The sequence below is a fragment of the Neofelis nebulosa genome, chromosome 16 (genome assembly GCF_028018385.1).
Source record: "Neofelis nebulosa isolate mNeoNeb1 chromosome 16, mNeoNeb1.pri, whole genome shotgun sequence".
Lineage (NCBI taxonomy): Eukaryota > Metazoa > Chordata > Mammalia > Carnivora > Felidae > Neofelis > Neofelis nebulosa.
In genome coordinates, this window is record NC_080797.1 from 65,767,141 (window position 1) to 65,793,146 (window position 26,006).

General features: G+C 52.5%; 4 protein-coding genes across 9 annotated transcripts in view; 2 read left to right on the top strand and 2 right to left on the bottom strand.

Moving 5' to 3' along the window:
* Positions 1–908, bottom strand: part of SHPK (sedoheptulokinase) — a 28,074-nt gene extending 27,166 nt beyond the window's left edge. Inside the window, exon 1 of one of the 2 annotated variants that reach the window (XM_058703837.1) lies at positions 630–908. The gene's annotated coding sequence lies outside the window, so the exon portion shown is untranslated. Of the gene's footprint in view, positions 1–348; positions 418–629 lie in introns of those variants that run through there. The other variant, XM_058703836.1, reaches the window with a different exon arrangement.
* Positions 376–18,314, top strand: CTNS (cystinosin, lysosomal cystine transporter). 3 transcript variants are annotated; one of them, XM_058703839.1, is made up of 12 exons: positions 376–486; positions 3,011–3,090; positions 7,008–7,086; positions 8,903–8,987; positions 11,880–11,983; positions 12,098–12,229; positions 12,999–13,098; positions 13,182–13,301; positions 14,344–14,514; positions 16,400–16,517; positions 16,852–16,966; positions 17,305–18,314. In XM_058703839.1, the coding sequence occupies exons 2-12, from the start codon at positions 3,030–3,032 to the stop codon at positions 17,351–17,353; spliced, it is 1,134 nt and encodes a 377-aa protein (XP_058559822.1). In that variant the 5' UTR covers positions 376–486; positions 3,011–3,029; the 3' UTR covers positions 17,354–18,314. The 3 variants fall into 3 exon arrangements, with proteins under 3 accessions (XP_058559822.1, XP_058559824.1, XP_058559823.1); XM_058703840.1 differs by lacking the exon at positions 376–486 and adding an exon at positions 523–686; XM_058703841.1 differs by lacking the exon at positions 16,852–16,966.
* A 978-nt stretch (positions 18,315–19,292) lies between these two features.
* Positions 19,293–24,324, bottom strand: TAX1BP3 (Tax1 binding protein 3). 2 transcript variants are annotated; one of them, XM_058703842.1, is made up of 4 exons: positions 24,166–24,324; positions 21,094–21,213; positions 20,618–20,695; positions 19,293–20,308 (listed from the first exon to the last, which is right to left on the bottom strand). In XM_058703842.1, the coding sequence occupies exons 1-4, from the start codon at positions 24,202–24,204 to the stop codon at positions 20,171–20,173; spliced, it is 375 nt and encodes a 124-aa protein (XP_058559825.1). In that variant the 5' UTR covers positions 24,205–24,324; the 3' UTR covers positions 19,293–20,170. The 2 variants fall into 2 exon arrangements, with proteins under 2 accessions (XP_058559825.1, XP_058559826.1); XM_058703843.1 differs by lacking the exon at positions 24,166–24,324 and adding an exon at positions 21,629–22,040.
* A 135-nt stretch (positions 24,325–24,459) lies between these two features.
* On the top strand, positions 24,460–25,301 carry EMC6 (ER membrane protein complex subunit 6). Of its 2 annotated transcripts, none has more exons than XM_058703844.1 (2): positions 24,460–24,581; positions 24,754–25,301. In XM_058703844.1, the coding sequence occupies exon 2, from the start codon at positions 24,792–24,794 to the stop codon at positions 25,122–25,124; it is 333 nt and encodes a 110-aa protein (XP_058559827.1). In that variant the 5' UTR covers positions 24,460–24,581; positions 24,754–24,791; the 3' UTR covers positions 25,125–25,301. The 2 variants fall into 2 exon arrangements, with proteins under 2 accessions (XP_058559827.1, XP_058559828.1); XM_058703845.1 differs by having other exon boundaries at positions 24,482–24,643.
* Positions 25,302–26,006: the final 705 nt, after the last annotated feature.

Consider the following 26,006-nt stretch of genomic DNA (forward strand, 5'->3'; position numbering starts at 1 on the left):
CCATTGGTCAAGAAAAGCGGAGCCCCGCGCCACCCCTCATGGCAGGCCCTAGCTATAGGCGGAGAGGCTATGGAAGGCGGGACCTAGAAGGCCCGTCCTGCAAGGCAGCAGTTCCAGGGCAGTGCAGCGCTGCCCGGGCTTCGTTTACCGAACTAGCTCAGGGCACGCCGACAGGCACTGGGCGCTCCAGGGGTCTCTGTGTCGTAAAAGGGGCTTAATCTTCCCTCACACCCGAGCCCTCATCCCTCCCAAGACGCCTGCGCCCCTCTGCTCCGCCCCCAACCCTTCCTGATGGTCGGGCTACGACTAAACTACAGTTCCCAGAGTGCATAGCGCCGAAATCTGTACCCGGAGAATCAGGTGGCTGGAGTCCGGTGACTTCTGGTCCGCCCTCACCCCAAGTCAAGCCGGCCGGGGGAAGCGGGTGCAGTCACAAACGGCTCCTGCGTGCCGTGTGTTGGGTTCCCCGGGCCTAGAGGATCTCAGGTGAGAGCCGGCGCGTCCCCAACAGCCTCCCCCCATATCCCAGACGGAACCCCAGAGGGCTAAAGACTGGTACAGTAGGTCGGTTGAGATCTTGCAGCGCATCTAGTTCCCCCCCCCAGCCGCGCCAGGGCTCCACCACCTACCAGCAGTCCCGGCCTCGAGACACCGGACAGCCTCGAGGTTGAAAGGCCCGCTTGGTGGTGAGCAGAGGCAGGGGACGTTGGGTTGATGAGGCGGTGTGGGTGGCTCTATCCCAGTGCAAGTCTGAACCCCTTCCCCGCCTTCTGGTTAGTTGCCGCCTGAATCCAGGTCGCGGAGTTTGCAGTCTACTTTGGAGAGAGGAGATGCTGAGAAGGCCCTTTCAGAAACTCCAGTTGATGTGCTGAGCGCGGGTCTGGGCTCTGGGGAACTGGGTATGATGAGACCCTGCCCTGCATTCCGGGGCTTTCAGGCTGGAGGAAAGGATGACAAATGACTGGGCCCTGCCTTTTCAACAGAATTGAGAAAAAGTAACACCTATGCTTTATGAGAGCTTGCTAGGCGCCCTAGGCAACAGCAGTAATCATTTTACAACTTTGTTTCTCAGTCTTTTTTCCTAATCAGACCGTCCCCACCACCATGAAATTTTAATACCACGAATTAACTCTGTGAACTGTGGCTCTTTGGAAGGCCACAAGCCATGCTTTACTTTTCATCTCCTTTAAAAGTTGTACGATGTAGTCTCACTGTCCCTGTTTTACATTAGGAAATTGAAACTTGAGGAGGTTAAATAGCACCCCAAAGTAATACGGCTAATAAGTGGGGAGCTCAGGTTCAAACCTGTGCAGTCTGTCTGTAGGGTACACGTTCCTTGCCACTTTCTGTATTCTTCAAGAGGAGACGCAAGAAATTCCAGGTTATAAAACAGTTGACAGGACTAAATCAGATACCTGACAGGAGTTGGAGACCCCTAGCCACAGGTTTCTTCTGGAATGGATGGTTTGGGAGTGAGAGACCTCTTAAAGTGGTATCTGAGTGAGGCCTGGAAAATAGACCTTAACACAGGAAGAGGGGCATGCCTGACTGAGCCCATTGTCATGAAATTCTCCATTTCTACCTTGCAGCATTCACAAGACATAGTTTTAGTGTGTAGCTATGAATCTGACCTTTTTCTCACATTTTAATCGACTTACCTCTTAATGTTTATCTGTCCGGATGTCTTTCCTCCAAGGTATCTCAGCCTCTGAGCCTGGGAGACCTTTGCTAACCAAATATTTGAGTTTTTCAGTCCACATTCCATTCCTGCAGGGTGAGAGAAGAGTTGGTTAGGCCTGATTTGTATCTGATTTCCAGAGGAAAATCTAGACTCTACCCTGAGGGACATTCTTAATCCTGAACTTGAGGACACGGGCAGGTGTGAGGAGCAGAGAGTGGCAAGAGTGAATGGGAGATGCATGGTCATTCCAGACACAGGAGAGCAATTCCCTACAGGTCACAGTACAGAAAGTGGGTGGTAGAGGGCACAGGGATGCCAAAGGCGAGGCCTCCAGAGAAGGCTAGAGAGAGGAGGTCAGTGCCAGCAAGGGGAAAAGCTCCGGAGATAAGACCTAACAGTCAAAGGGAGCTGCATCAGGCAGAGAGGCCCCTGGAGGAGGCAAGGACAAGCAGAAGTCAGGCAGGCTGGAGCAGTGAGGAAGACTTATTTGAAGGGAGGGGTGTATCAGGAGGCTCCTTGAGGCCTTTTGGGAAAACTGAAACCAAAGGGATGTTTCCACACAGACCTCTCCTAGCTGTCCCCACAGGGATCCCCAGAGGCTGTCAGGTGGGAAGGCCTGGGCTCTGTGTGCCAAGGCAACATGTATAGACCAAGTTACAGATATCCATGCTGACCTGCCCCATCTTGACACATGGTTCACCTGCTGTGCGTCGGGGATTATGGGTATTATGCAGTGCATCTCCCTCGCTTCACCAGTGAGTTTCTCCTGGGCTAATCAGGGCCTTGTCCCTCACTGGCTCCCCATCATGAGTGATCCCTGCTAGTCCTGGAGGGACTTAACCAAATGTCAGTTGGTGGCATTAGCTCCTTAGGCTTTTGTCTCCGGACGGGGAATGAAATTAATTTCCTTAAGGGTTTAGGTTCACAAAGTCAAATATCTGACTACAGTGTGAATAACTTTTTGAAAAAAAGGACCCTCAACCGAGAAGAGTGCATTCTTTCTTTTTGTTAACTAGGTTGCAAGAAGCAGTTGAAGAGGGGAAAAATTCAGTGTTTGTCTACTTCCTCAGAGTAGAACCTTACACAGCACGCTTAGCCTCTCTGAGCCCATTTCCCCACATATCAAAGCAAACTAAGTCTCCTCACACCCACTCACCCTAGAGTCTCCTCCTCTAAGCTGGTGATACAAAGCCCATGAGGTCACAGGTGTGAGGTGAAAGTCCTTTATGAACTGTCTATGCCATGGTTCCAAATGGCATATTGTCCACTTGTTGCTGAGCTGCTCCAACTTTAGCCTGAACTTCTCTTGCTGTGTGTTCTTTTTCCTAGTTCTTTGAAATTGAAGAACATGATACGCAGTTGGCTGATGATTTCTATCCTTCTTCCCCTGAAGTTCATAGAGAAATGTGGTAAGTTTAGAAATGGGCCTCTTTGTAAAGAGGGAGATGGTGCTATAGAGTAAGTGGCCTGACCTGTTTGTAGAGAGTGGCTTAGGATTGTCCAGACTGCATGTGCCTGCCTGCCCGTGGCCAAACGACCAATCGGTGATGGAGCAGACCCAGGTCTGGAGTCCAGGAGTTTGACAGGGAGCCAGACGGTTCCAAGATAATTGGCCTTTTTCACAGGGTCCCTGTTACTTTTCCATGTCACCAAAGTCAAACTGTGGAACTCCGACAACTTCTTGCCCTGTAGACCTCACAGAGGAATTATGTGGGTCCTGGGAGATGCGCAGAAGCAAATGAGGTGGCCACCTTTTTGTACCTGGTTCTTCTCTCGGGTTCAGATACCTGAGGAGTCTGCCTGGCATCCCCTGGTAAGATGAAAAGACCTTCTCTTAGGAACCGAGGAACAGGGTGCCGCAGCCGAGGAAGGGGTAGGGCCTCACAGAACGCAGGCTGGTCGTCGAAAGATGCCTTAGGGTTTGTGCATCTTTGTGAAGCTCGATCTTCAGAGCAGGGCCCTTAGAGGGCTGCATCATTCTATCAGTTCTCCTACTGCCTGAAACGTTGCTGAGATTCCTTCATGAAAAGAAAAGAAAGTGTTTAGCACTCCTAAGATGGCAGGCCAGTTATTTTGATCATCAGCTTGGCTATCGTCAAGGGACAATAGCAAGGCTATTTAAGGGATATCTTCAAATCCCTAACAATTTCAAATGAACCTTATACAAGCAATACAAATCCTGCAGAGGCTTCCCAACCATACACAGTGGCTGTACCATTACAGTTATCTGGCCTCTTGAAGGCTCTTCCAGGTTTATTAAACAATCAGTCATGTTACTTTGCAGTCACACCTTGTGGATAAGCAATTTCCAAGAAAGGGAAGATTGCACCATCCTGGTGTTCCTCAATACGGATTCCAGAATCCCGCCCCAGACCTGTGGGATCATATTCTCGGGGCCTAAAAGGCCCAAGTGTATGTCACACCCGCATTAGCAGGCTTTAGATAAAGCCTTAGGAGAGAAGAGCATATCCAGCCACCACCATCTCAATTAAACAGAGGGGAAACTTAGGCCCAGGAGGGAGTAAAAGTCTTCCCCAAAGTCACAGAGCTAGAAAACAGCAAAGGTGGAACCTGCCTAGGATCCCTGCTCCATTTTATTACTTCACCTCCTTTCCTGAATCTCATTGAAAAAGAATGGTGGAAGCCACTATAAAATCAAGTGAGTGAAATTGGGTTTCTGACCTCATCCTGCCTTGCCTGTCTGCTCTTTACTTTGGGCGTCGGTCATCCAGGACTGGATGAGATGATTGGCCTTCAGAGTCTGTGGTGCCTGACTTCTCCGGGTGGAATCTTGAGGTACTACAACCTAGTGGCAAGAACCTGGCCTTGAAACTTGGGTTTGAATCCTGCCTCCATCACTGAGCCGTGTGGGCAAGACACTCCCTCTTGGGATTCTCAGTTTCTTTATATCTGAATTGTAAATGAGAATACCCACCTCTCACTGTTACAATAATTAGAGAATGGGTTAACAGTGTTAGCAGAGTGGGTGGGGTGGGGAGCACAGTGGGCGGTGCCAACAAGTATTTCTTAAAAAAAAAACCCAGGTTTTTCTCAGGGGAAACTTGGGGTGGTTTCATTAAGACTTATTTGGTAATTCTGATGTGTCCAGAGACTCTTCCTCCAGGGCAAACTGTAAAATATGCTTTCCCTGGATATGATGCCTGCTTTGTAACTGCCTTCCATCTTGGGCTTAAAAATGCTCTGCAGTGTTTAAATGATGACGAGAATGGTCACCAGCAATTATTTAGCACTCAGGCCATGTGGAGGGTGGGTCGCAAACACCAGTGTTACATGTAGTGCCATTCTCCCCATTTTATGGGTGAGGAAAGACAGACCCATAGAGGCTCAGAACCTTACCCATGGTCACACAGCGAGGACGTGACAAAGCCAGGATGAACCGTGTGACTTCAGAACCCAGTCTGTCAGCTGCTAAGTGCCACTGTCTTCCCTGGCTCTAAGTGAGGGGAGAGTAAACATTCCCTGATGTGGTTCTATGAGAGTTCACAGCCTCCTCTTTTAAAATGCAAAGACTGCGGATGAGCAAAGGCATGTTGATCTCTCACTCACCCAGACCACAGCCCAGCAGAACCCTAGGGCACCAGAGCTTATGGGTGGACCCAGAGGTGTGGGTAGCTGCCTGGCCTCACTTTCAGTATCCCTGTCCTGGGCACTGTCTCGTCAGTGGTTTTGCTTGTCTAGTGTGGCCCTCAACTCTAGACAGAAAGTAACATCAGGGACTTACGCACTACTGCCCCACCCCGCTCCACCCCACCCCCAGCTGTGCAAGCCCGGAACAAGCCCAGAACAAAGCTTCGGGTTGACATCAGAGTGTGGAAAAGGGGCAGAGTTGCCAAAGCCGCCTCCAGGCCCTGAGGCTACACTTAAGGGAGGGATCATCTTACTCGACTCTGAGAAGCTTGGCCTCCGAAAGGGCCAGCATGGGGACAGACCTACTCAGCGGCACTCAGCCAGGCAGCTGTGCTGAGAGCATGGAACTAGAGACCTCGGACTGTGGGAGTCTCAGCTTGGAGGCTTGCAGATGCAGGTGACAGAGCCTGGGTCTGCATTCATGTGTGCAGGGCTAATGTGGGCCCCTCAGGGGCCCCAGGCAGCAGAGCCAGGCCCGGGGGGTACAAGTTCCAGGCTGGCCAATTCCTTTGCAGGAGATGAGGTTACTATTCCTAGAGATGTTCAGGCAGAGGAAGAGCACCTTCCAGGTAGGAGTAATGAAAAATGGGATCAGACAGTGAGGTTAAATTAGGGAACTTTTATGTTCCCTTCCAATCTGAACACCTAAAAATCTCAGATCTCAGTTCCTCATCTTCTGCCCAGAGGGGAGTGGGGAGAGAGAAACCTGGGGCTGCCTACAGCTGCTCCCTCTTTAATCAAGTTGAGCTCCTTCTTTCCCCTGTGGACTCCCTTTCCTGCCCAGTCTAGATTCATGACCACTCCTTAGCCCTTGCAGAACCGTGAAGGCCTCGAGGTAAGGGAGGTGAGGTGGACAGGTGCCTGGGGCTTTGAGCACACCTGGGAGTAGGGGTGGGGTGTGAGTGTGGGCTGCCCAAAGAACACTGGAAGAGGTCGGGGAGAGGCTGGCTCACTCTGGTTCTATAGCCAGGTTGCTCTAGGGTATTTGGCCTTCCCAACCTGCTTCCGCCCTCGCTCCCAAGGCCTATTTGTCTACTTTATCCTGCATCAACACCTTAATGCCAAGAAGAAATCCCTATGTGAGACTGTGGTGTTCACCATTCTCCAGCCCCCCAGAGTCAGCCTCAGGAAGGGGATCAGTGAATGGGTTTAGCTAAGTTAGTATGGAGCCCAAAGGGGTTCTTTAGAAACAGGATAGCTGGGCCCTGTGTGTCTCTGAGAGTACAGGAAGGGGCTGGAGCAGTTCTACAGGGCCATTTTAGCTCCATGAACAGAGGAGACCCCTGTGCTTTCCCATCTGAAGAGGTGGTTCAAGTCCACATTTTCCAGTCCCGGATCGATCCTTGAATTCCTGCGTGACAGTTTTTGGGGCTCCTATCTCTGGGTAACTCAGCCCCAGAGCTTCTTGGTGTGGGAAAGAGGAAGCTACACTGTTTCCTGCTCAGGCCTGTGTCTGCCTCTGTCTCTCTGGTGTCAGAGGGAAGAGAACGTAATGAAGGCTCAGGTTTCCAGGTCCATCACTTATGCCCCCCAGGACGTCCACGTCTTCTCCTAGAACATGGGGGTTGCCGTGAGTCAGCGCTCATGAGTTCAGATGTCAGGGATCCTTGTCCCAGCTTTTCCTTGTGGGCCTGAGTTCTCTGACCTGATGGCTTGTCATTGGTTTGGGCCCTTCCAGAGTCGACAGTCGATCTCACTGTTCCTCCCACTGTGAAGCTGGAAAATGGAAGTTCGGCCAACATCAGCATCACCCTTCAGTAAGTTCCCGGGCTCAACTCTACCATCAGCCGAGTCCATTCACCCTGTGGCTGGGTCAGAGCTGACCCCTGGCTCCGTTCATATTTCAAGTGTGATGCCTTTGCCTCTTCACTTTAAGACAAGCTATGGGGTGCCTGGGTGGCTCAGTCAGTTAAGCGTCCAACTTAGGCTCAGGTCGTGATCTCCCAGTTCACAAGTTCAAACCCCACATCGGGCTTTATGCTGACAGCTCAGAGCCTGGAGCTTGCTTCGGATTGTGTGTCTCCCTGTCTCTCTGCCCCTCCCCTGCTCATGCTCTGTCCTCACCACCCAAAAATAAATAAACATTCAAAATAAAAATTAGAAAAAGACAAGCCAGAGAAGGGTCAGTGGATATGCTATATGGTATTCTATATGGTATTATCAAGTCCCTTCTCTCCTGAGAAAATAAAATTTTAAAAACAAAAACCAAGGGGCGCCTGGGTGGCGCAGTCGGTTAAGCGTCCGACTTCAGCCAGGTCACGATCTCGCGGTCCGCAAGTTCGAGCCCCGCGTCAGGCTCTGGGCTGATGGCTCGGAGCCTGGAGCCTGTTTCCGATTCTGTGTCTCCCTCTCTCTCTGCCCCTCCCCCGTTCATGCTCTGCCTCTCTCTGTCCCAAAAATAAAAAAAAAAAAAAAATTTAAAAAAAAAAAAAAAAAAAACAAAAACCAAAAGACAAGCCAGAGAAAGAGAGGCGATAGCAGGTGGTCTGCAGATTGAGGTCCTAGAGTCTTTCCCCACCAGCCGCTGAATCCTTGTTTCTGGTCAGAAGAGGAGGAAGGGGGATTCTCCATAGAGACGTGAACCTTTTCCCCTTCCAAGAGATGTCCTTAAGTGACCAGCAGTTGATGTCAGACCTCAGGGTGGTCCTTCCCAAGGCTCTGAGCATTTGATGACAGCCCTGAAGATCAAGGGGCAAGTTGCTGAGCTGCTCGCCAACACTTCTGAGATCCCTCCTGAAAGCAGAAGTGAACATACTGGGTGAATCCCATTCATGGCAACCCTCATGCTTAGCCTTGTCTGAGAGTGTTCCTTGCTGACCTTTGCTGGTTTAGGGGTGAGGTGCTGGCCGAGTACAGACTGCCAGAGGGCCTGCCTCCTCTTCCATATTCTTCACTGCTTCTCTCTACTCTTGCCTCCCAGCCAGGAGGATTCCCCAGGATGAAGGTCTAGAACGCTGTCCTTTACTCTTTGCCCTTCTGCCTTTTCTTTACCTCTCCTGGGCAGTCTGATCACAGACCAAAGCTTTGGTAGCAAGGCTCCCTAACAGACCTGCATTCCGTCCCAATTCCTGCCACCTCTCTATGTGGATACCTTATAAATCTGACAGGCCATCCCCTCACCACATCGTCCCTCTCCAGAATCCTTGAGTGGCATTCCATAGCCTTCCAAATTAACTCCAGGCCTGTACATCCACACTTGAGGACACCACCGACTACTCCCATCAGACACATCTCATGGCTTTCTAGGGACACACCTATCCCTGCTCACAATTGAGTCCTTGGAAGCCTTCTCCACCAGAGCAAATGGCATGGTCCTGTTGGCCTCTGGCAGTCACAGCCAGTTCCCCACCTTCTCAGGGTCTCACCTGGCCCCCATGGGCTTCTTGTCTCCTAATACAGATAGAAAGCTCCTAAGGAGCAAGGACCCCACCTGTCTGAGACTCAGGACCTAGCACATAGCACATTTAATGCTAATTGCTTGAGAAGTGACAGGCCTATGTGAAATCAAGAGGGTTGGTTGAGATCTCACAGTGTCCGGCTTCTCAGTAGTAATCAGACTCTTGTCCTCCACAGGCATCCGTTAAATGCAACCTTGGTGATCACTTTTCAAATCACATTTTGTTCAAAAAATGTTACTATCCTTGAGCTCCCTGATGAAGTAAGTAATGAATTTTAACTGATGGGTGGAGAACTGCTGGGTAACAAAATAGTCTTTAAGTGCGTACCTGTAGAAATAGGCCATCTTGTTTTTATACTGTGGGCCGCCCCTGTTCCATCATTCTCGAAATCTCTGATTTTGGCTTTGTTGGTCTCTTTGACGATGGGCATTTTATGCCACATAGATGGAATTAGGAAAGTGATGGTAAGAAATTTGAGGCAAAAATGGTCCTGGGAACGTAGAAGAAATTCATATGATGATTTTCTAAAATTGTGCTACTTAGAGGGTATTGGTGGACCAATACTATTGCCCCTTCTTGAAAACCTTTTAGAAATGCAGAATCATGGGCCCCATCCTAGACCTACTGATTCAAAACCTGCGTATGAGCAAGATCCCAGATTATTTAGGTCCACACTGAAGTTTGCAAAGCATTATTCTGAGATTCCATTGGTTGAGTGTTATTTCCAAAAATCAGTGCCAAATGCTGTCTAATGATCACTATTCATAGCCCTTATGCATTTATATGTTAATATACACACTGCTTCTACCTTACCAACATTTGAGCCAATTACAAATTGACTAAGTAAAAAATACCAATAGGGGAGAATAATGTAGAGAATAAACAGTGGTTTAAAAAAAAAGACAAAATAAATGCAGGGATAACTCTGAGGCATGTCACAGGCCCTGTGTGGTTGTAGAAATAGGCTGCAAGTTGGCTCTGAGGCCCCTGGCAAGAAAACAGCACTAAAGCATGCGATCAGATAAAGCCTGTCAACCCAGAAGGGCCTTGTGTGGGAAGGGAGTCCCCTCTCACCCTTTGGTGAGCACCACGCCTCATTAGACTGAGCCACTTCTCACCACTTCCTCCTGCCCTGGGGTATGAAGCCTGCTGCAGGGTAAGAAAAGCCTGGTGGTTCTTACAGCAGGTTGTGGCACCCAGCTGACGTCTGGCGTGATCCACAGATCAAATTTAGAGATCAAATTTAGACTCTGAGGAATGACATTGATCGCCTAGTTTCAGGTCAGACTGCTAAGTAAAAGTATCATCTTTTCGAAATCAGTGAAAGTCAAACATCATTTTAAGCAAAAGAAGCCTGACACAGTAAAGTAGGCTGTATGCTTCTTTCTGCATAAAGTGCACACCCAGTCAAGGCAAATCTGTGGTGTTGGTCAGCATAGTGGTTTCCCCTTGGGGCTTAGGTGTGACTGGAAAAGAGCCGAATAGGGCTTCTGAATGCTGGAAGTGTTCCATTTCTTGACCCGAGTGCTTGATCTTGGTTTGTGGATATTATTTCATCAAGCTGTGATGTGTAAACCTTTCTGCACATATGTTATAATTCACTTTCATAAAAATGTTAATGGTGGATAACATTGTATGTCAACTATAATAAAAAAAAAAATCAATGGTGGGAGTCAAATCCAGTTTTAGAGTGATCCATATGAGTACCAACCCACTTTCCAGGAGCCAACCTATATGGCCCCTCCCATCCAGCTCTAGCCAGTCCTGTCTCCTGCCTTTGGAAACTACTGGTTAGAACTAGGGGCCTGACCTATGAGCCTTGGACAAGGTACCCCACCCAGCACATCGCAGATTCCTCACTTGTAGACATAAGGTTAATAATGTCTGCTTGACAAGGGTTATGAGGATTAAAAGCCATAGCGAGTATAAAATGTCTAGGATTGTACCTGGCATGCAGAAAGAAAGCACAGAGTGAAAGATAGTGGTAAATTTTGTGGACCTAAAACTGCTCTTAAAAATAAAGTTTATTAATTAAAAAAAAAAAAAAAAAGATAGTGGTAGTTATGATTTCCTTCTGCCCTGTACCAGTTGATTTCCAGTTGACCAGTTTTCTTCCTTCCTAGTTCCTGAAGGGACATAGTGGCCCACTTACAAATATACAAACAACATTGCCAAGAAAACCTGTTAAAAATGAGAAAAAAATAGCAAAAAGTAGTATGCACCATGAGGACGTAGCTTGCAAGAGGTGGGCCATGAATTAGACCCTGGGCTTTGCGGCAGCCGCTCATACCATTTTATTTGTTCCGCCAAAGCCCCCTGATTTCTAGTGCTAAAAACATAAAGTCCTTCCAGGGTCCTCATAAAGAAGCCACTGAATTCTAATGACTGCATCCTCACAACGCCTGTGATATGGGTGGAGGTGTGGGGCCCAGAGCATTACATTACCCAAGGAGCAAAGAGGGGGAGACAGTTTGGGTCAGCAAAGGTATCATCCTGCTCCCTGCCACATTCGGGGGATTTGAGAGTATCCAAGGAAATGACTGGGAGATCAGATGTTGCAGGCAAGCCTCTCTCTTTCTTGGAGAGAACTTTTGATAAACATAAAATGTTTATCAGAAATGAGGGTGAGAATGTTCTCCCTGACAAGTGTCTGTTGATTGTACCTCTTCTGTTTTGTCACTTGGCAGCCACACTGGGCGTGGGGCAGATGTTGTTTGTGGATATTGAGGAGCCTTCCATAATAGCAGAAGTAGAAGTAATAACAGACATAGTATTTATGGACTTTATGTCATTCATAGCAACCCTGAAAGGTAGACACTTCTGTTATCCGCTTGTACAGGTGAGCAAACTGAGGTCGAATAACTTGCCTGAGATCACATGGTTAGTGAGAGGAGAGCTGTCCCACCTTCCCTGGGAGTTGAGGCCTGAGGGCAGGGCTATTGTTCTGCTCAGAAAGTCTAACACACAGGTGGGGGGAGGGGGTTCTTGGGGGAGGGGTAGTTGGTCCAATGTTTCTCCCTTTTGTTAGTAAGCTCTTGGAAGGTCCAAACTGTGTGTGATCCATCCCACTATTTCCTAGAGTGGAGCCTGGAGCTGGACACTCAGGTCCCAATAACTATGTAGCACTGGATCGAATTCAGTTTTCCTAACAGGTTGTGGTGCCTCCCGGCGTGACAGATTCCTCTTTTCAAGTGACGTCTCAAAATGTTGGACAACTTACTGCTTATCTGCACGGAAACCATTCCAACCAGACCGGGTAGGCTGGCCTCAGCCCACATAGGCTTAAATGATGAGATGGGAGGCGGGCATCGTCGGGCACATGGGGGCTTCCTTCGAGCCCAGCCTCTGCTCATCCCCAAATTCTTTCTAGCCCGAGGATCCGCTTCTTGGTCGTCCACAGCAATATCGTTAGCATCATAAACCAGGTGATTGGCTGGATTTACTTTGTGGCCTGGTCCATTTCCTTCTACCCTCAGGTGATCACCAACTGGAGGCGGAAAAGGTAACCAACTCACTGAGCTTTACTTGCAGTCACTTGGGGCTGGTAAGATGGGAGGCATCCCAGCGAGGCTGTAGGCAGCATGGGTTCAGACTTTCTTCCTCGGCTCTTCTCTCTTCCTGCCCTTTCTAGAAAGTTGTCCAGTATGAAAGCTCTAAGAGCCTGTGGCAGGACTTGCAGTGCTAGGCATTTGGTCTGTGGCCCAGTTCAGCCCCTCCCTGTGAAAGCAACAAATTGGGGCTTCTCAGGGAAGCAGAGAATGTGCTGGGAGGGAGGAGTCCACCACATCTGCGGTTCTTGGTCCATCCAGCCCTGCAGGAATTAGTGTCAAGTCCTGCTGCAGTGCTAGAGCTGGGTCCTTCAGCCTTGGAGGTTAAGCGACCCCACCCTGACTTTAAAGACAAAGTGGGCCTAGAGTTGTGTCTTTGCATAGCAAGGACCCAAGCTGTCCTACAGTTACCCCAGCCACATGGGCCTCATAGGGCTGCTAAGCTGGGAGCCAGGGACGGAGATGCTTTCTCTCTGAAAGAGGCCTCCAGACTTCCCTCCGGGCCAGGACTTATGGAGGCAGAGACAGGGGAAGGAGGGAGGACACTGGTTCCCAAGAGGGTGGGATAGTGTGGCATCGATTGCGGTGTGCAAAGGGGCCTGAGGACAGTGTTCTCCTTGGGAGAGCTGGGCCCTCCTCCCCATGTGTTGGGAGCTCTGTCCCCTCCCATCTTTCCAGTCTCACCTTTTACCCTGCTTTGTCTCTTTGTCGCTCCCATGCCAGTGTCATTGGTCTAAGCTTTGACTTCGTGGCGCTGAACCTGACAGGCTTCGTGGCCTACAGTGTGTTCAACATTGGCCTCTTCTGGGTGCCCTACATCAAGGTAATGCCCACTGCAGCTTGGCCCCGGTTGTTTGGTAGCTTGGCTGCACCTCACCCCCAGGCTTCTCCCAACCCCTCAAACAGGAGCAGTTTTTCCTCAAGTACCCCAATGGAGTGAACCCCGTGGATAGTAACGACGTCTTCTTCAGCCTGCACGCAGTCGCCCTCACCCTGGTTATCATCGTGCAGTGCTTCCTGTACGAGGTGAGAGATGAGCTGGTGCCCACCCCACCTCAGGTGCCAACACCCACCACCGCCAGCCGCCACCCATACCTCCTATTTTATAGAAGACACAGAAACTCGGCATCTGCTTACTGGGGCCGAGATAAGAGGCCCGGCCCCATGCTGGACACAGGGAACACCCATGAGCCCAAGCCCTCAGGACCCCCAGGTGTGGGGTGAGAGACACAGAGGCAGTGATGACCCAACGGGTTGAGAGTTGAGTAGGATGGGAGGACACGGGCAGCTCATGGAGGCCCTGACACAACCAGAGAGGAGGGGGAGGGCGTCAAGGAAGCGGCTCTGAGTTGTGGTCCATAGTATAAGTGATGTTGCCGTGGTGGTGGGGCGGCCCCAGTGGGAGGACAGAACTCTGAAGGCCAGGGGGCAGTGAGAGGAACTATGACCAGATGTTTGTGGCTGGGGTTCAGGGTCCCGGTGAGGGGAGCAGGCTCCTGAGGGGTCCAAGGGTCTGGAGTGCCAGGCTGAGGAGAATGGCCTCCGCTGCACTGCTGGGGGCTGTTGAGTGCCTCAGCAAAGAAGGCACCATAAGGCCGGTTTTCAGGGGATCACTGACCTGCACGTCTTCTCTCACTTCCCTGTGGGTGCAGTGTTTCCTTCAGGGAGTTCCCTTTGCACATGCAAGGTCAGCTGGGGACTGCTTGGTTCCCACTGTCACGGACCTTCTAGGTTACCTTTCTGTGAAGCCTGGTGAAGGAGACCTGCTTTGGGGAAAGGTAGGGGTGAGGGATAGATTCCAGAGATGATCAGGCTCCACCTGGATCATGGAACAAATCTGGGCTGGAATGGGGCACCAGGCCTCCAGTGTGTTGGGGGCCACGTTCCCAGCCCTTGGTGGCCTCTGAGAGGTACCCGTTCTGCAGTGTGGGAACAAAAAGCAAATGGGCTCTGGAAAGTCCAAGAATGACTGAACTAGAGATCCTGATAGCGACAGTGGTGTGCTTGGCACTGGACTCTCAACCCCCACCACCTATCCCCTTCCCTTCCCTCTCTCCATCATCCTCAGCAAGGCAGCCAGCACGTGTCCTGGCCTGCCATCTGCTTCCTGGTGCTCTCGTGGCTCTTTGTGCTCATCACCATGATTTTGGCTGCAGTCGGGGTAACCACGTGGCTGCGGTTTCTCTTCTGCTTCTCCTACATCAAGCTCGCGGTGACGCTGGTCAAGTATTTTCCACAGGTACCTCCAGGGCCCTCCTTACTTTTCACATGGCCATTAGAGTGAGAGGGATGAGATACAGACCCCAGGTCCTCCCACGGGGCAGCCCGTAGCTGGGGTGAGGAGGCATGAATGGAAGGTTGCAGTGGAAGCCACGAGCGCAGCCAGAGCAGGGCCAGGCAGAAAGCCGGCCGTAAGTACTGCTGCTCCTCCCTGGAGCCAGGAATCGCCTGAGGAAGTCAGTGGAGACTTCTCTGAGCTCATGCTCCACTCTGAGAGTCAGGTTGTCCAGGTCACTTCTCTCGCCATCCCAGTCTTTCCTAATGACTTTGTCTGCCCCCTACTCTCCCCCCCTGTTAGCACAACTGATGACCTTGAAGAGCAGCAGCCGGATACTTGGAAAAGATTAAGTGAGAGGAAGTGGCCAGGGGCTGCGACCTCTGACCTCCATCTCCCATCCAGAAATGCCTTCCTCAGAGGTCTCATCCAGGGTCCACTTTAGGGGCCTTCAGCATGCTCCCTCAAGTACTAAGGCCTATTCAGATGCAGAGACCTAGAGTCAAACACATCTTGCCCCATAGCCCAATGGCCCAGGACAGGGGAAGGCGTGAAATAGCTGCTAATGGTGGGCTCCACCCCTGAATCTAGGGCCTCCTTTAACCTACCCCATTTCCAGTGCAAAAGCCCCCTTTTCAGTCTCCCTGGTGCAGGGAGGCTTGTATTTCCTGGGCTCAGGAAGGGTAGCATTTTGCCAGAGTCAAGGTCCATCTCCTGGAGGGCACGGAAACAGTTCAAGAGCCTTAAGGATAAGCAGGACTTAATTGTGTGGATGAGAGAGGAGGGGGCATTCGGGGGGGGGGGGGGGGTGCCGTGTTCCCAGAGGGCTGTTGGCCGTGCACCCAGATGAGCAAGGTCTCCTTGCTGGCTGAGCAGTGTTGAAAATAAGAGGGCCCTAGGGGGCTGGGGAAGAAGGCTTCGCAGTTGAGGGGGGTAGGTCTTGAGGGAACCGGGGCCACAGTTCCTGAGTGTGGGAAGGCTTGGGCCTGGTCAGTCTAGGAGGCAGGAGCCCCACCTGGAGACGCTTGGAATTGTCCCAAAACTGGAGAGGTGGCCGCAAGCATAAAAGAGGGTGGGAGAGGACAAAAGGGAACTCACAGGTGGCTGGCTGAGAGAAGACCACCACAGGGGCCATGCCCTCCCTCTTGGATGATAGGGAGGTTGCCCCAGTCAGAGAAGTCCAGAGGGTTCTGGTGTTGGAGGAAGGATGTGGAGCAGCGGCGGCAGGAAGTGGGGGGATGTCCACGTAGACCCACCCACTAGACCTAGGAAGCAGAGTCCCCAGAGCCCAGCCAGAGCTGTGGTGGAAGTCCAGTCCACTCTACCGATGGGGAAAACTGACGTTAAGAGAACTCCAGTAACTCTCCCGAGATAACCTCCTTCCCGGGGTGGAGCTGGGGTACCAGACCAGACAATCAGACTCCTAGCCTATGTTGATAAGCACAACATGAAGTCCAGGCTGAGTTTAGGAAGACCCTTCAATGGAGATGAGAAGAAAAATCAATTGCTAGAAAACCAGGGCAGGGTTTTGTCACAGAACAGGAAAGGATGAAGACTATGGAGAAGCAACATCCCCCACTCCTTTGCAGTTGCTAGGTGCAGGGATGGGAGGAGGAGGGCTGTTGGCCGTGCACCCAGATGAGACCCCCTGGACCCGCCCATACTGCTTCCTCTGCTGGCAGAGATTGTCAGAGCCCAAAGGTCACTGTGTTCTTTGGAGCTGAGGCCCAAGCACATGAGTGGGAGGAATTAGAGCTGCTCTTGTTTAGAGTGGCGGTCACAAGGTGCATGAGGCAGCCACTCGGCCCCCTCACTGCCGACCTTATGTCTGCCCATGTGTCTGACTCAGGCCTACATGAACTTTTACTACAAAAGCACCGAGGGCTGGAGCATTGGTAACGTGCTTCTGGACTTCACCGGGGGCAGCTTCAGCCTCCTCCAGATGTTCCTCCAGTCCTACAACAATGGTGAGTCAGCCAGCAGGCTGCCTGCCCGTTCAGCGGGCTGGAGGCACAGGGTGGGGGCCAGGCTTCCTGGGACACCCCTCCATCTGACCCCCAGTCCTTCAGCCTGGGAATCCAAGCCAATCCCAACACCCAAGGTGAGACTTACCTAGGGGCCTTGGCAGCTGGAGGATTTGTGGTTTCCTGGGCAGATGAGGACCCCCCACCCCCACAGCCCCATATGAGGATCCCCCACAGCCCCATATGAGGACCCCCCACCCCCACAGCCCCATATGCTCCAGCTGCTTCAGGAGCTGCCAACTTAAAGCCAAACTCTGTCCCCTGTGGCTATTAACAGACCAGTGGACACTGATCTTTGGAGACCCAACCAAGTTTGGACTCAGCGTCTTCTCCATCTTCTTCGATATTGTCTTCTTCATTCAGCACTTCTGCTTATACAGAAAGAAACCAGGGTATGACCAACTGAACTAGCACCCAGGGACCCAGCATAAATGGCCCAGGCCCTGCGCCCGCCACGAAGGCTGGGGCAGAGTCTGGAGTGCAGGGCTGGCGCCTTGTGCTGACAGTGTTGAAGCGCTCTCTTCCTCGGGGCCAAACGCCTTATGCGCAAACCAGCCTGCCTTCAGCCAGGATTCTCCCAGGCCGGGCTGGGGAGGAACCTCTCTCTGAGACAGACACCAGATTCTGCTCTGATACGGAAAACCACACTGCTGACGGCCCTTCCCAGGCCTTGCCGGCCAGGCATCTGGCCCTCCTGCATCTTGATGCCACCGTCTTTATTTTCTTTAAGGCTTCAGGCAGCACACACGGGTTCTGACAGCCGTCCCAGGCAGGATTGAGTGCTGAGCTTGGAGCCGAAGGCCTTGACCTAAACAACCAGTGTTTCTGGGAGCAGCTTGAAGGACTGACCCTGCAGTTGTGAACCAAGGGCGCTTTGCTGCCACTGCCGTGTTCCCAGAGACCAAGCAGCCTGGTGACGTGGCCAGTGGACTCAGAGGTGCTGGTGCTGGTGGCAGAGGGGATAGGATATTGGGGTCAGGCCTTTGGGGTCCCTTCTCTGAAGGCCACAATCTCTGAGCACTCACCGTCCTGACACTCCTACGTAATTCAACTCCCACAACTTAATCGCAGGTGGCCCAGGCCAGGGTCTGGCAAAGAAACTGTATTTCTGAGCCTTGAAGTGCCCAACAGATTGGTTCTGAGCTAGGCTTATGCCCAATCCCTCTGGATCTTTATCACACTAACCCCTTTTGGATTTTTTTGAGGGATGTTTTGGAAGTAAGTAGCTTAATTTCTTCACCTTCTGCCTACCTCCACTTTCCCAGAGTCTGGGGCCCCACGTAATCCCCTTCAACTGCTCCTCATCCTGCATCTGGAGTATGGGATGGACATGTGTGTGTGCGCGCGCGCGCACACACACACACACACACACACACACACACACACCTGTGCCTTAGAGGCCTGTAAGACCTGCCAATTGGTGAGTGTAGCTCCCCTACAGGGGAAGACTGGCCCCCTTCCCTCACTTCCCCCAGATTCCTACCTGAGCCTCACCAATTTTTTGGCTGTTCAGGAGCCTGAGCCTGACATACGGACTTGAAACCACCTCACACAATCCTCATGGGCCCAACCTTTATTCCAAACCCCCTTCTCTTCTATCCCAGGCAGCTCTCCTTCCTGTGGCAGGAGGGGAGTGTCCCAGGATGTGCCTTGTCAGTTCACTCTCAAGACTTTTTTACTACGAGATCAATGTGAGGTGCCTGTATCCTTAATTAAAACCTGATTTGTTTCCTTTCTGCACACTGAGCCTTTGCCAGATGCAGAAGGCAGGTGTGTTGGCTTCAGAAACAATCCTTAGGGCTTAGGGAGACAGCCCTACTCAACCCGTGAAAGGAAACGCCAGGGGTTGCAAAGTACACTGATCCCGAGGTAGCTGCATGCCGATCCTGCACTTCATCGGGGAGCCCTCGTGGGTAGTGCAAGATGCCTGCCTGCTCAGGGCCAGGTAGGTCCCACAGGTACCAGGTCTCTCTATGACACTTAGACTGTGGTTGTGAGCACAGGTTGGGTGGGTTAAGTGTATACTCTTCATGTTGGCGGGGGTGGGGGTGGGGTCTTATCTTCCAGATTCTTCCTCTATCCAAATATCAAAGAATTTCAGATCTTGTTTCCCCAAAAGCAGAGATTGCAGGCTGACCAAGCCCACAGACCTGTTTTATTGGGTGCCACCCTGCAAAAATAGGAGATACCAAATTTCCAGTTTGAAAATTTGGAAAACCGGATTTGACGCTTGTAGGCAGATCCATGAATGACAGTAATCCCCAGAGCCAGTAGCACAGCAACACTGGGCCAGGCAGAGGCCCCAGTGTTGTCCAGCTTACCTCCATCTCCTCGGAGGACAGCCTCTGGAATGTGGAGCTGCACTCCTGCCTGCAGGAAACTGCATGCTCCCAAGAGTCTTGGCGGGGGGTGGGAGGGGTTCCCATGAACACCTCGGTGCCCATGAGTCCTCCCCCACCCCCCACCCCACCCCCGCAAGGTGCAGCAGCACATAAGTGACACATGGGAAGTTCGGAATTCCCTGCCCCCAGTTCCAGTGAAGGTGCTTCCAGACGTTCCCACAGAGGCAGCCCTGACCAGACAGCAACAGGCAGGCCTGGGAATAGCTGGGCTTTGTCTCAGAAGTGAACGGGGACCAAGCTAAGCCAGCCCGACGACCAGAGCTCTAGTTGCCATCCATCCCCAGATGTCCCTACCCCACGCCTCAGCAAAAACCCCTTATGAATTCCAGCACTTTATTTGGGCACAAGATGTCAGGTATGGGCAGCTTCATACTGCCCCATTTCCACAGGAACCAGAGCAATGCTTGTTCCCAGATGTGAATTAGTAAGCTAAATTCAGAAGTAGAATTGGCACCTCCAAACAGTAAGATAAAAATGCTTTTGTATCAAAGTTGTGATTAAAAAAATATAAAGTTAAACGCACAGGCATAGAGATGGCAATCCTCAGAACTGCCCTGAAATGTCAGCCTCGAATTTCATCTAAGTCTCGTAAGCAGGTGAACCCTGGGGAGGTCAGCACCCCTCGGGGAAATGGGGTGTAATGGGGTGAACTGTGAGCCTGCCTGGCTTCCACATGGGCAAACCTCTGTAGCACCTCTGGTAGTGTGTCGAGTCCCTGCCGGGGAAGGCAGGGAAAAACATGGGGCACGGTCACTGCAGAGCTGAGACACAGGGACAAGGCCAAGCCCTACAGTTGGGACTGAGTGTGGGAAAGGCCGGCCCCACCTGGCATCCTCCGACTTTGTGGTGGCTCTCATGAAGTGGGGCCTCTGCCCATCTGGTCACTGCTGAGGCCATGCAGCAGCAGAGTCTGCGGGCCAAACCTGTGGTCACTACAGACTGAATACAATTCAACTCCAGGCCCTTAATTTCCGTCAGTGTCTGCAGGAGAGAGCTGGTCCCAAGCCAAGGGCTCAAGCCAGTGGTGGGAGAGGGGAAGGAAGGCCGAGTCAGGCCAGGGACAGGCCTCTGGGACCAGCTCTGGCCTTTCGGAGCTGGGGCCCAGCACACATCAGAAGCCAAGATGAGGGGCAAACAGAGCGTGGTGGCGTCAATGCAGGCAGGCAGGCACAAGTCAGGGACCGCAGCAGGCTGCTAGGACAGCATGGACTGCTGCACTGCCTTCTGCAGCGACTGCCGCGTCACCAGCAGACGCACCACCTCCTCCGAGCGCTTGGTGAGCCGCTTCCGGGCTTGGTCGTGCGTGACCATGGTCATGTCCCAGCCATTCACCTGGCCCAAGGAGAAAATAGAGCCTACCTCAGTTTTCTGCCCTCTCGGATCTGGAAGCAGGTTGGGTTTTGGGGTCCTGGGTCACCCAAGCAGGCTCCCAAGCTGATGTCTCTTGGCTGAGGGATCACCAAGTACCACAGTTGAGGCACACAGAGGAGAGAGCCAACTTCCTCTGGGGGCAACACCAGCAGGGGCTCCAAACAGTTTCAGGGAGCCTCCCAGGTGCCCCAGGAAGCAGGGGCAGCCCCCAACCCAAGTGCTTCAGACCCTGACCCAAGCGTTATTTTCCTCGTCTGGGACATGTGTTACCTGCATAATCTTGTCTCCAATCTGCAGCCCAGCAATTTCAGCAGGGCCTCCTTCAGATACCCGTGTGACATAAATGCCCTGGAAAGAGACAGCCTAGGTCATTAGACTGGTCCCTTACCCAGAAAGCAAAGCCCAACATGGCAAACTCCCAGCCAACTCTGCACAAGCCTGCCCCCAGCACAGGCTGTGCCAAGACAGCCTAGGGGAGAGCGGGGCTGCCCCACCATGCTCTGGCACCTCCTGCCGGCCTCTTCCTGTTCCTCCTGGACTCCTGAGTGAGTCTTCCTAGGGCTGGGAGGTCCACTCCCCCACCTCCATCCCTATGTATTCCCACCAGATCATTTCTTAAACCTTCTTAGGGAGGACTATTTGAAAGACAGAGGTCTGCTCCCTCCGTGAAGGCCCTGGAAGCAGAGACCCACCATCTCAGGCTTCTGAGCCCAATGGAGAGATCCCAGGCCCCTGGTCTCTCTCACCTTATCTGTCTTGTCTTCTGAGAAAGGATTCTGGGAGGGATCCTGGTCAATTCCACCTCCAATGCTGAAGCCCAGTATTAAATTCTCACCTTGACGCAGCTTGTGAATTTCAACTCTTTGCTGGCAAAGGGAAAAACATGTTGGAGGCAGGTGGGTATGTGGACAACAAATCTGATCTGTGTCCAGCAGTAGCCTCAGGCTGCTAAGCCAGCTCAGAGCCATGCCAAGGGGGTGGGGCCCAGGGCCCTCTTCAAGATTCCAGCTGGTCACCAGCCTGGGAGACAGGGGTGAGACTCAGAACTCAGCCACAACAATCCACCTACGCAAGCTGTCGGAGCCTTGTTCCCCTTCCTATTAGTCTCAGGCACCAACCTTAGTCAACATGCGCTTTAAGCCCCTCCTGGCCCAAGAGCCAGCATGCTATGGCTGCTATGGATTGGGAGGGGAGAGGAAGGGGGCTATGTCCCAGGGGAAGGACCACACAGGGCAGAAGGGGTCAGGCCCTGTGGGGGGTGGGGGGAGGGAATGTAGATACCTTGCTGAGGCAGCTCATTGCTGAGCCAACGCTATCAAGGGCAAGACTGGAGATGCTCCAGAAAAGCAGAGAAGTTCAAACTTGCACAGAAAGGAGAGGAAGGGCTGTCCTGGCCAAGGGACAAGAGCATAGACTTGAAAGTGGTACAGATACATGTCCATGAGATGAGTGTACAGCATAGGTCTGGAACTGGGTGCTGAGGTAAGGCTGGGGCCAGATCAGAAAAGCTGCGGAGTGCGGGCCCAAGAGGCTAGCCCTGAAGGAAGGAGTTTCTCCCTAAGCCCCAGACCTTGCTGTTCATGCAGTGTAGGAGGCAGAAGAGGGTTCTAGGTCTGTGATCCCCAAACTGCCAAGCTCCTTTCAAAGCCCTCAGCAGGCACCCTTCAATCACCAAATAGTAGGGGTGGGACAAGATCACTGCCCGCCCCCGCCCCCTCCCCACCACTCCCCCTCACCCAAAGTTGAGTTCTAACAGGAAGGAAAAAAAACCAAAGTGACTTGATCTGGACGGAGGAAGGATCATTTGCAGCAGGCCTTGAAGGAGTGACAGGAGTCTGGACACCTGATTTTGATTCTGGGCCCACTAGGGCTCCCAGGAGTAAGGTTGGTCATGGTCAGGTTTGAGGCTAGAATGACCACTTGGGTAGTCAGGAGGGCAACGGTGTATCCCAGAGGTGGGATGTGGAGGCCAGGGAACACGACTACTTGGAAAATGAGGTCAACAGACTTGGGGACTGCCCATGGTGGAGAGGAGTCAAGGGAAACACGCAGCCACCTGGCCTGGCTGAACACAACCATCTCTCAGCTGGTGACCCTGAAGAAGCATTTTGGAGTTCCAGGAGCCACCCAGGCAAGTGTCCAGAAGGCAGAAGGACCTATGGAACCAGAGTTCAGAGGAGAAGCGAAAATGGTTTTAACATTCGCAAAATGGTAACTACATGGAAGGAAGCAGGAAGGAAGCCTCCTCTACCCCTTCCCCAATCCAAAACACAAGAGGGAGAGGCCAGATCCCCACCATGTTCAGACATGATCCTAGTGTTCCCAAGAATTGGAAGGTCATGGTCTTACAGTTTTGAGGAAGGCCTGCGGACCTGCCAGAATAGGAGAGAGGGGAAGCAGGAAGTATAACTAGGCCCACTAGACCTAGGTCCTTGTGCCCAAAAGTGTGAGTTCCTCCAGGCTTGCTCCCCCTCCTCCAAAACAGAACTTTGCACACCATTGACCCACCCTCAAGGTCAGAAGGGAGTACAGGCCCTCGGGCTGGAAGACAAGGCCCTGTCACTGACCCACTAGGTGAAGTCAGGAAGGTTACGGCCCCTTTCTGGTGCCTCCCGTACACCCCCTTTTTTCCATAAGAAGCAAACCTGGCCCCTTCTCTCTGAGGCAGCTAGGGATCTAGAAAGCCAAGGTTGGTGCGGCCAGGGTGAAGCTTAGGACAGCTGTCCCCAGATCCAGAAATGTACTTTCCCAGGCCACAGCTCGTTCTCTAAGCTCAAACTCACATGCCACCTTTATCAGCAGCTTCACACCCTGCCAACTTCTGACTGCAGGAGCTCCGCTGTACACCCATCTGAGATTCTGTGGCAAGTCCCATGGCCTCAGGACTGGGACTTCCATCTGACCCAATGCTGCCTGGCAGGCATTTCTTCTCAGAGATCTGGGTTTTTCCTGAGGACTTCCTTTAGGCGTGGACATGACTAGACTTCTCTCTGGGACTCAGTTTCCCCACCTCCGCCTTGGAGTTTGCCTCCAGGCTTCATTCAGCTTTGGCACTGGCTTCTGAGTCTAATGTCCCAGCCTGCCTTCTTCCCTCTGCCTAGTCTAATAGCATCTGGCACCCAAGACAAGGCAATGGGGGGGGGGGGGGGGGGGAGGGGGCTGTAGGCAGGGCCCTGAGCTAGCCCGAAGTGCCAGGCGAGGAACCTGGACTTTGCCCCAGGGCTAGGGATCCGGGGAAAGTTTGGAGCAGGAGCGAGCCAACTGCATGAGCCTTCACTCTGGAGCGGGCGGCGGAAGGTCCGAACAAGCAAGCCTGGATGGGAAGGATACTGGGCTGCTACTCAGGCTCAGGCCATCTCCACCCCCCAAGTTTCCTTCTGGGCGGCGGCGTCGGCTGCAGCGGAGGAAGCACTTCCTCATTCCAGAGGCTGCGACTCACGGACGTCGGGCCCGGTGCCCGCCCCCCTCGGCTGCTCAGCTGGGGACTCAGGCCTGGGAAGGGGGCGCTCTCCCGGTATTCCCACAGCTGGGGACTTTCTCCTCAGTCCTTCCCGCAGGAAGGAGTCCGACGCAGCGGCGGTAATGTGCGGGGTCCGGCCTCGGTTCAGGGTCTTCAGGAGGCGCTTGGGTCCCAGCCATCTCTGTTGCCTGGCTGGGGAAGACCGCGGTCCCGCTCAGGCAGAGCCGGGACCAGAGCCCTGGCGCCGGTTTGCAAGAGCCCTGGGTTCAACGCTTTGTCAACCTGTCTGGGGCGTCAGTTTACCTATCTGCAAAGTGGGGACAAGCCAAGACGAGGAGGAGCCCGCGAGCGCACTCACCACCACAGCGGTGACCGGCTGGCCGGGGATGTAGGACATCTCGACCGCAATCTGGCAACCAAGCTCAGCTCAGTGAAGCCCGCAGCGAAAATCCCAGCGGCCGCGCCCTCCTTGGTTAACAAAGGCAACCCAACTCGGCCCGCCCCCTCATGAATAGTTAGCAGATCCCCAGCCAGTCACCGGTCGGAGCGCTGTTCAGCTTTCGCAAGTCCCTGTGCGTGCGCAGAAGGACGGGGAGGGGGTGGAGCGTGCTCGAGGAGCCCGCCGCGTACGCGTCAGGGGGCGGGAGCGAGGTTTTGGCGCATGCGCAACTTGGGTCCTCCCAGCAACCTCCAGCGCAAGATGGCGTGGGGAGGTTGTCTGCCGCTGGCCGTCTGAGGGAACGCTAAGTGTCTGCGTCCGCCGCCGTGTTGCAGGTACCTGGGCGAAACTGGGCAGGGCCGGTCCGAACCCTCAGCCTCCTCTGCGTCTCGCGAAGGTCCGAGATCCGCGAATGGTGGGAGGTCTTGGAAGTCCCGGGGGGGAGGGGCGGCGTGAGCGCAACTCGCCAGGCTCCCGGGGCCACTTGTAACTTGGTTCCCTCTGCAGCTCCGCGAGAAAGCAGAGGCTGAACCCCGGCGGGTGCGATGGCCGCTGTGGTGGCCAAGCGGGAAGGGCCGCCGTTCATCAGCGAGGCAGCTGTGCGAGGCAACGCCGCTGTCCTGGATTACTGCCGGACCTCAGTGTCAGCGCTGTCGGGGGCCACGGCCGGCATCCTCGGCCTCACCGGCCTCTACGGCTTCATCTTCTACCTGCTTGCCTCCGTCCTGCTCTCCCTGCTCTTAATTCTCAAAGCGGGAAGGAGGTGGAACAAATACTTCAAATCACGAAGACCGCTCTTTACAGGAGGTCTCATCGGAGGCCTCTTCACCTACGTCCTGTTTTGGACATTCCTCTATGGCATGGTGCACGTCTACTGAATGGGGGCAGGGATGACTTTTTTAAAAAACCAGATTGGGAGGACTGTCGCCAGGATTTAACACCGTGTACACTTAGTTTTTAAATTGTTGAATTCGCTGCTTGTTCTGTAACGTTATAACTTATATCTGAAGACGAAGAGTCTGTAATATTCTTCAGATTAAATGAAGCGTAAGACACTTCGTGGAGTTTTTTGCCTACGTTAACTCATACCCCATGTGTGCCGTGGGTGCAAAATTGGAGAGCTGGGACTGGCTTCTGTAATTTCCCTGCATTTACACATAGGCCACCCAGAAAACTTACTGTTAACATCCTGAGAAGTAATAACAGTTAATATTTATTGTGTTTTCTATATGCCAAGCATTGTGCCTTGTACCTTTTACACCCATTATCTCGCTTAATTCTAGCAATATCCTTATGGGGTAGATACGTTATCCCTCGTTGATGAAGCTGGGGCTCTGGTTAAATATACCTCTGCCATTAGAGGCACAGCTAGAAAGAGGCAGAGCCAAATTTCAAATACAGGTCTTTTAATTCCTCTTGCTGTACTGACGAGTGTACCTTTTCAGATTCCAGCCTTCCCTCCCAGTAACCACTGCTTTCAGGTATGAATGGTGCCATTTTAGTTCCATTTCACCTGGTTACAGCTGGCTGTCATTTCCATTTTAAATAAGTTCAAGCTCTTTTCTAGAATATGTCTAATGGAGATTAAACAGACAACATTGAAGCTAAACTTGGGGCTTGTTTAGAGTGTCTGTCTATATGCTAATCTACGATCCCTTCTTGTCGGAGTTGAGGGGTTACATCAGAATAAAGTGCATATACTTAATTGAGAAATACGTATTGCGTTAGAGTTATAGTAGCAAACATGTTGCTCAAGGAAT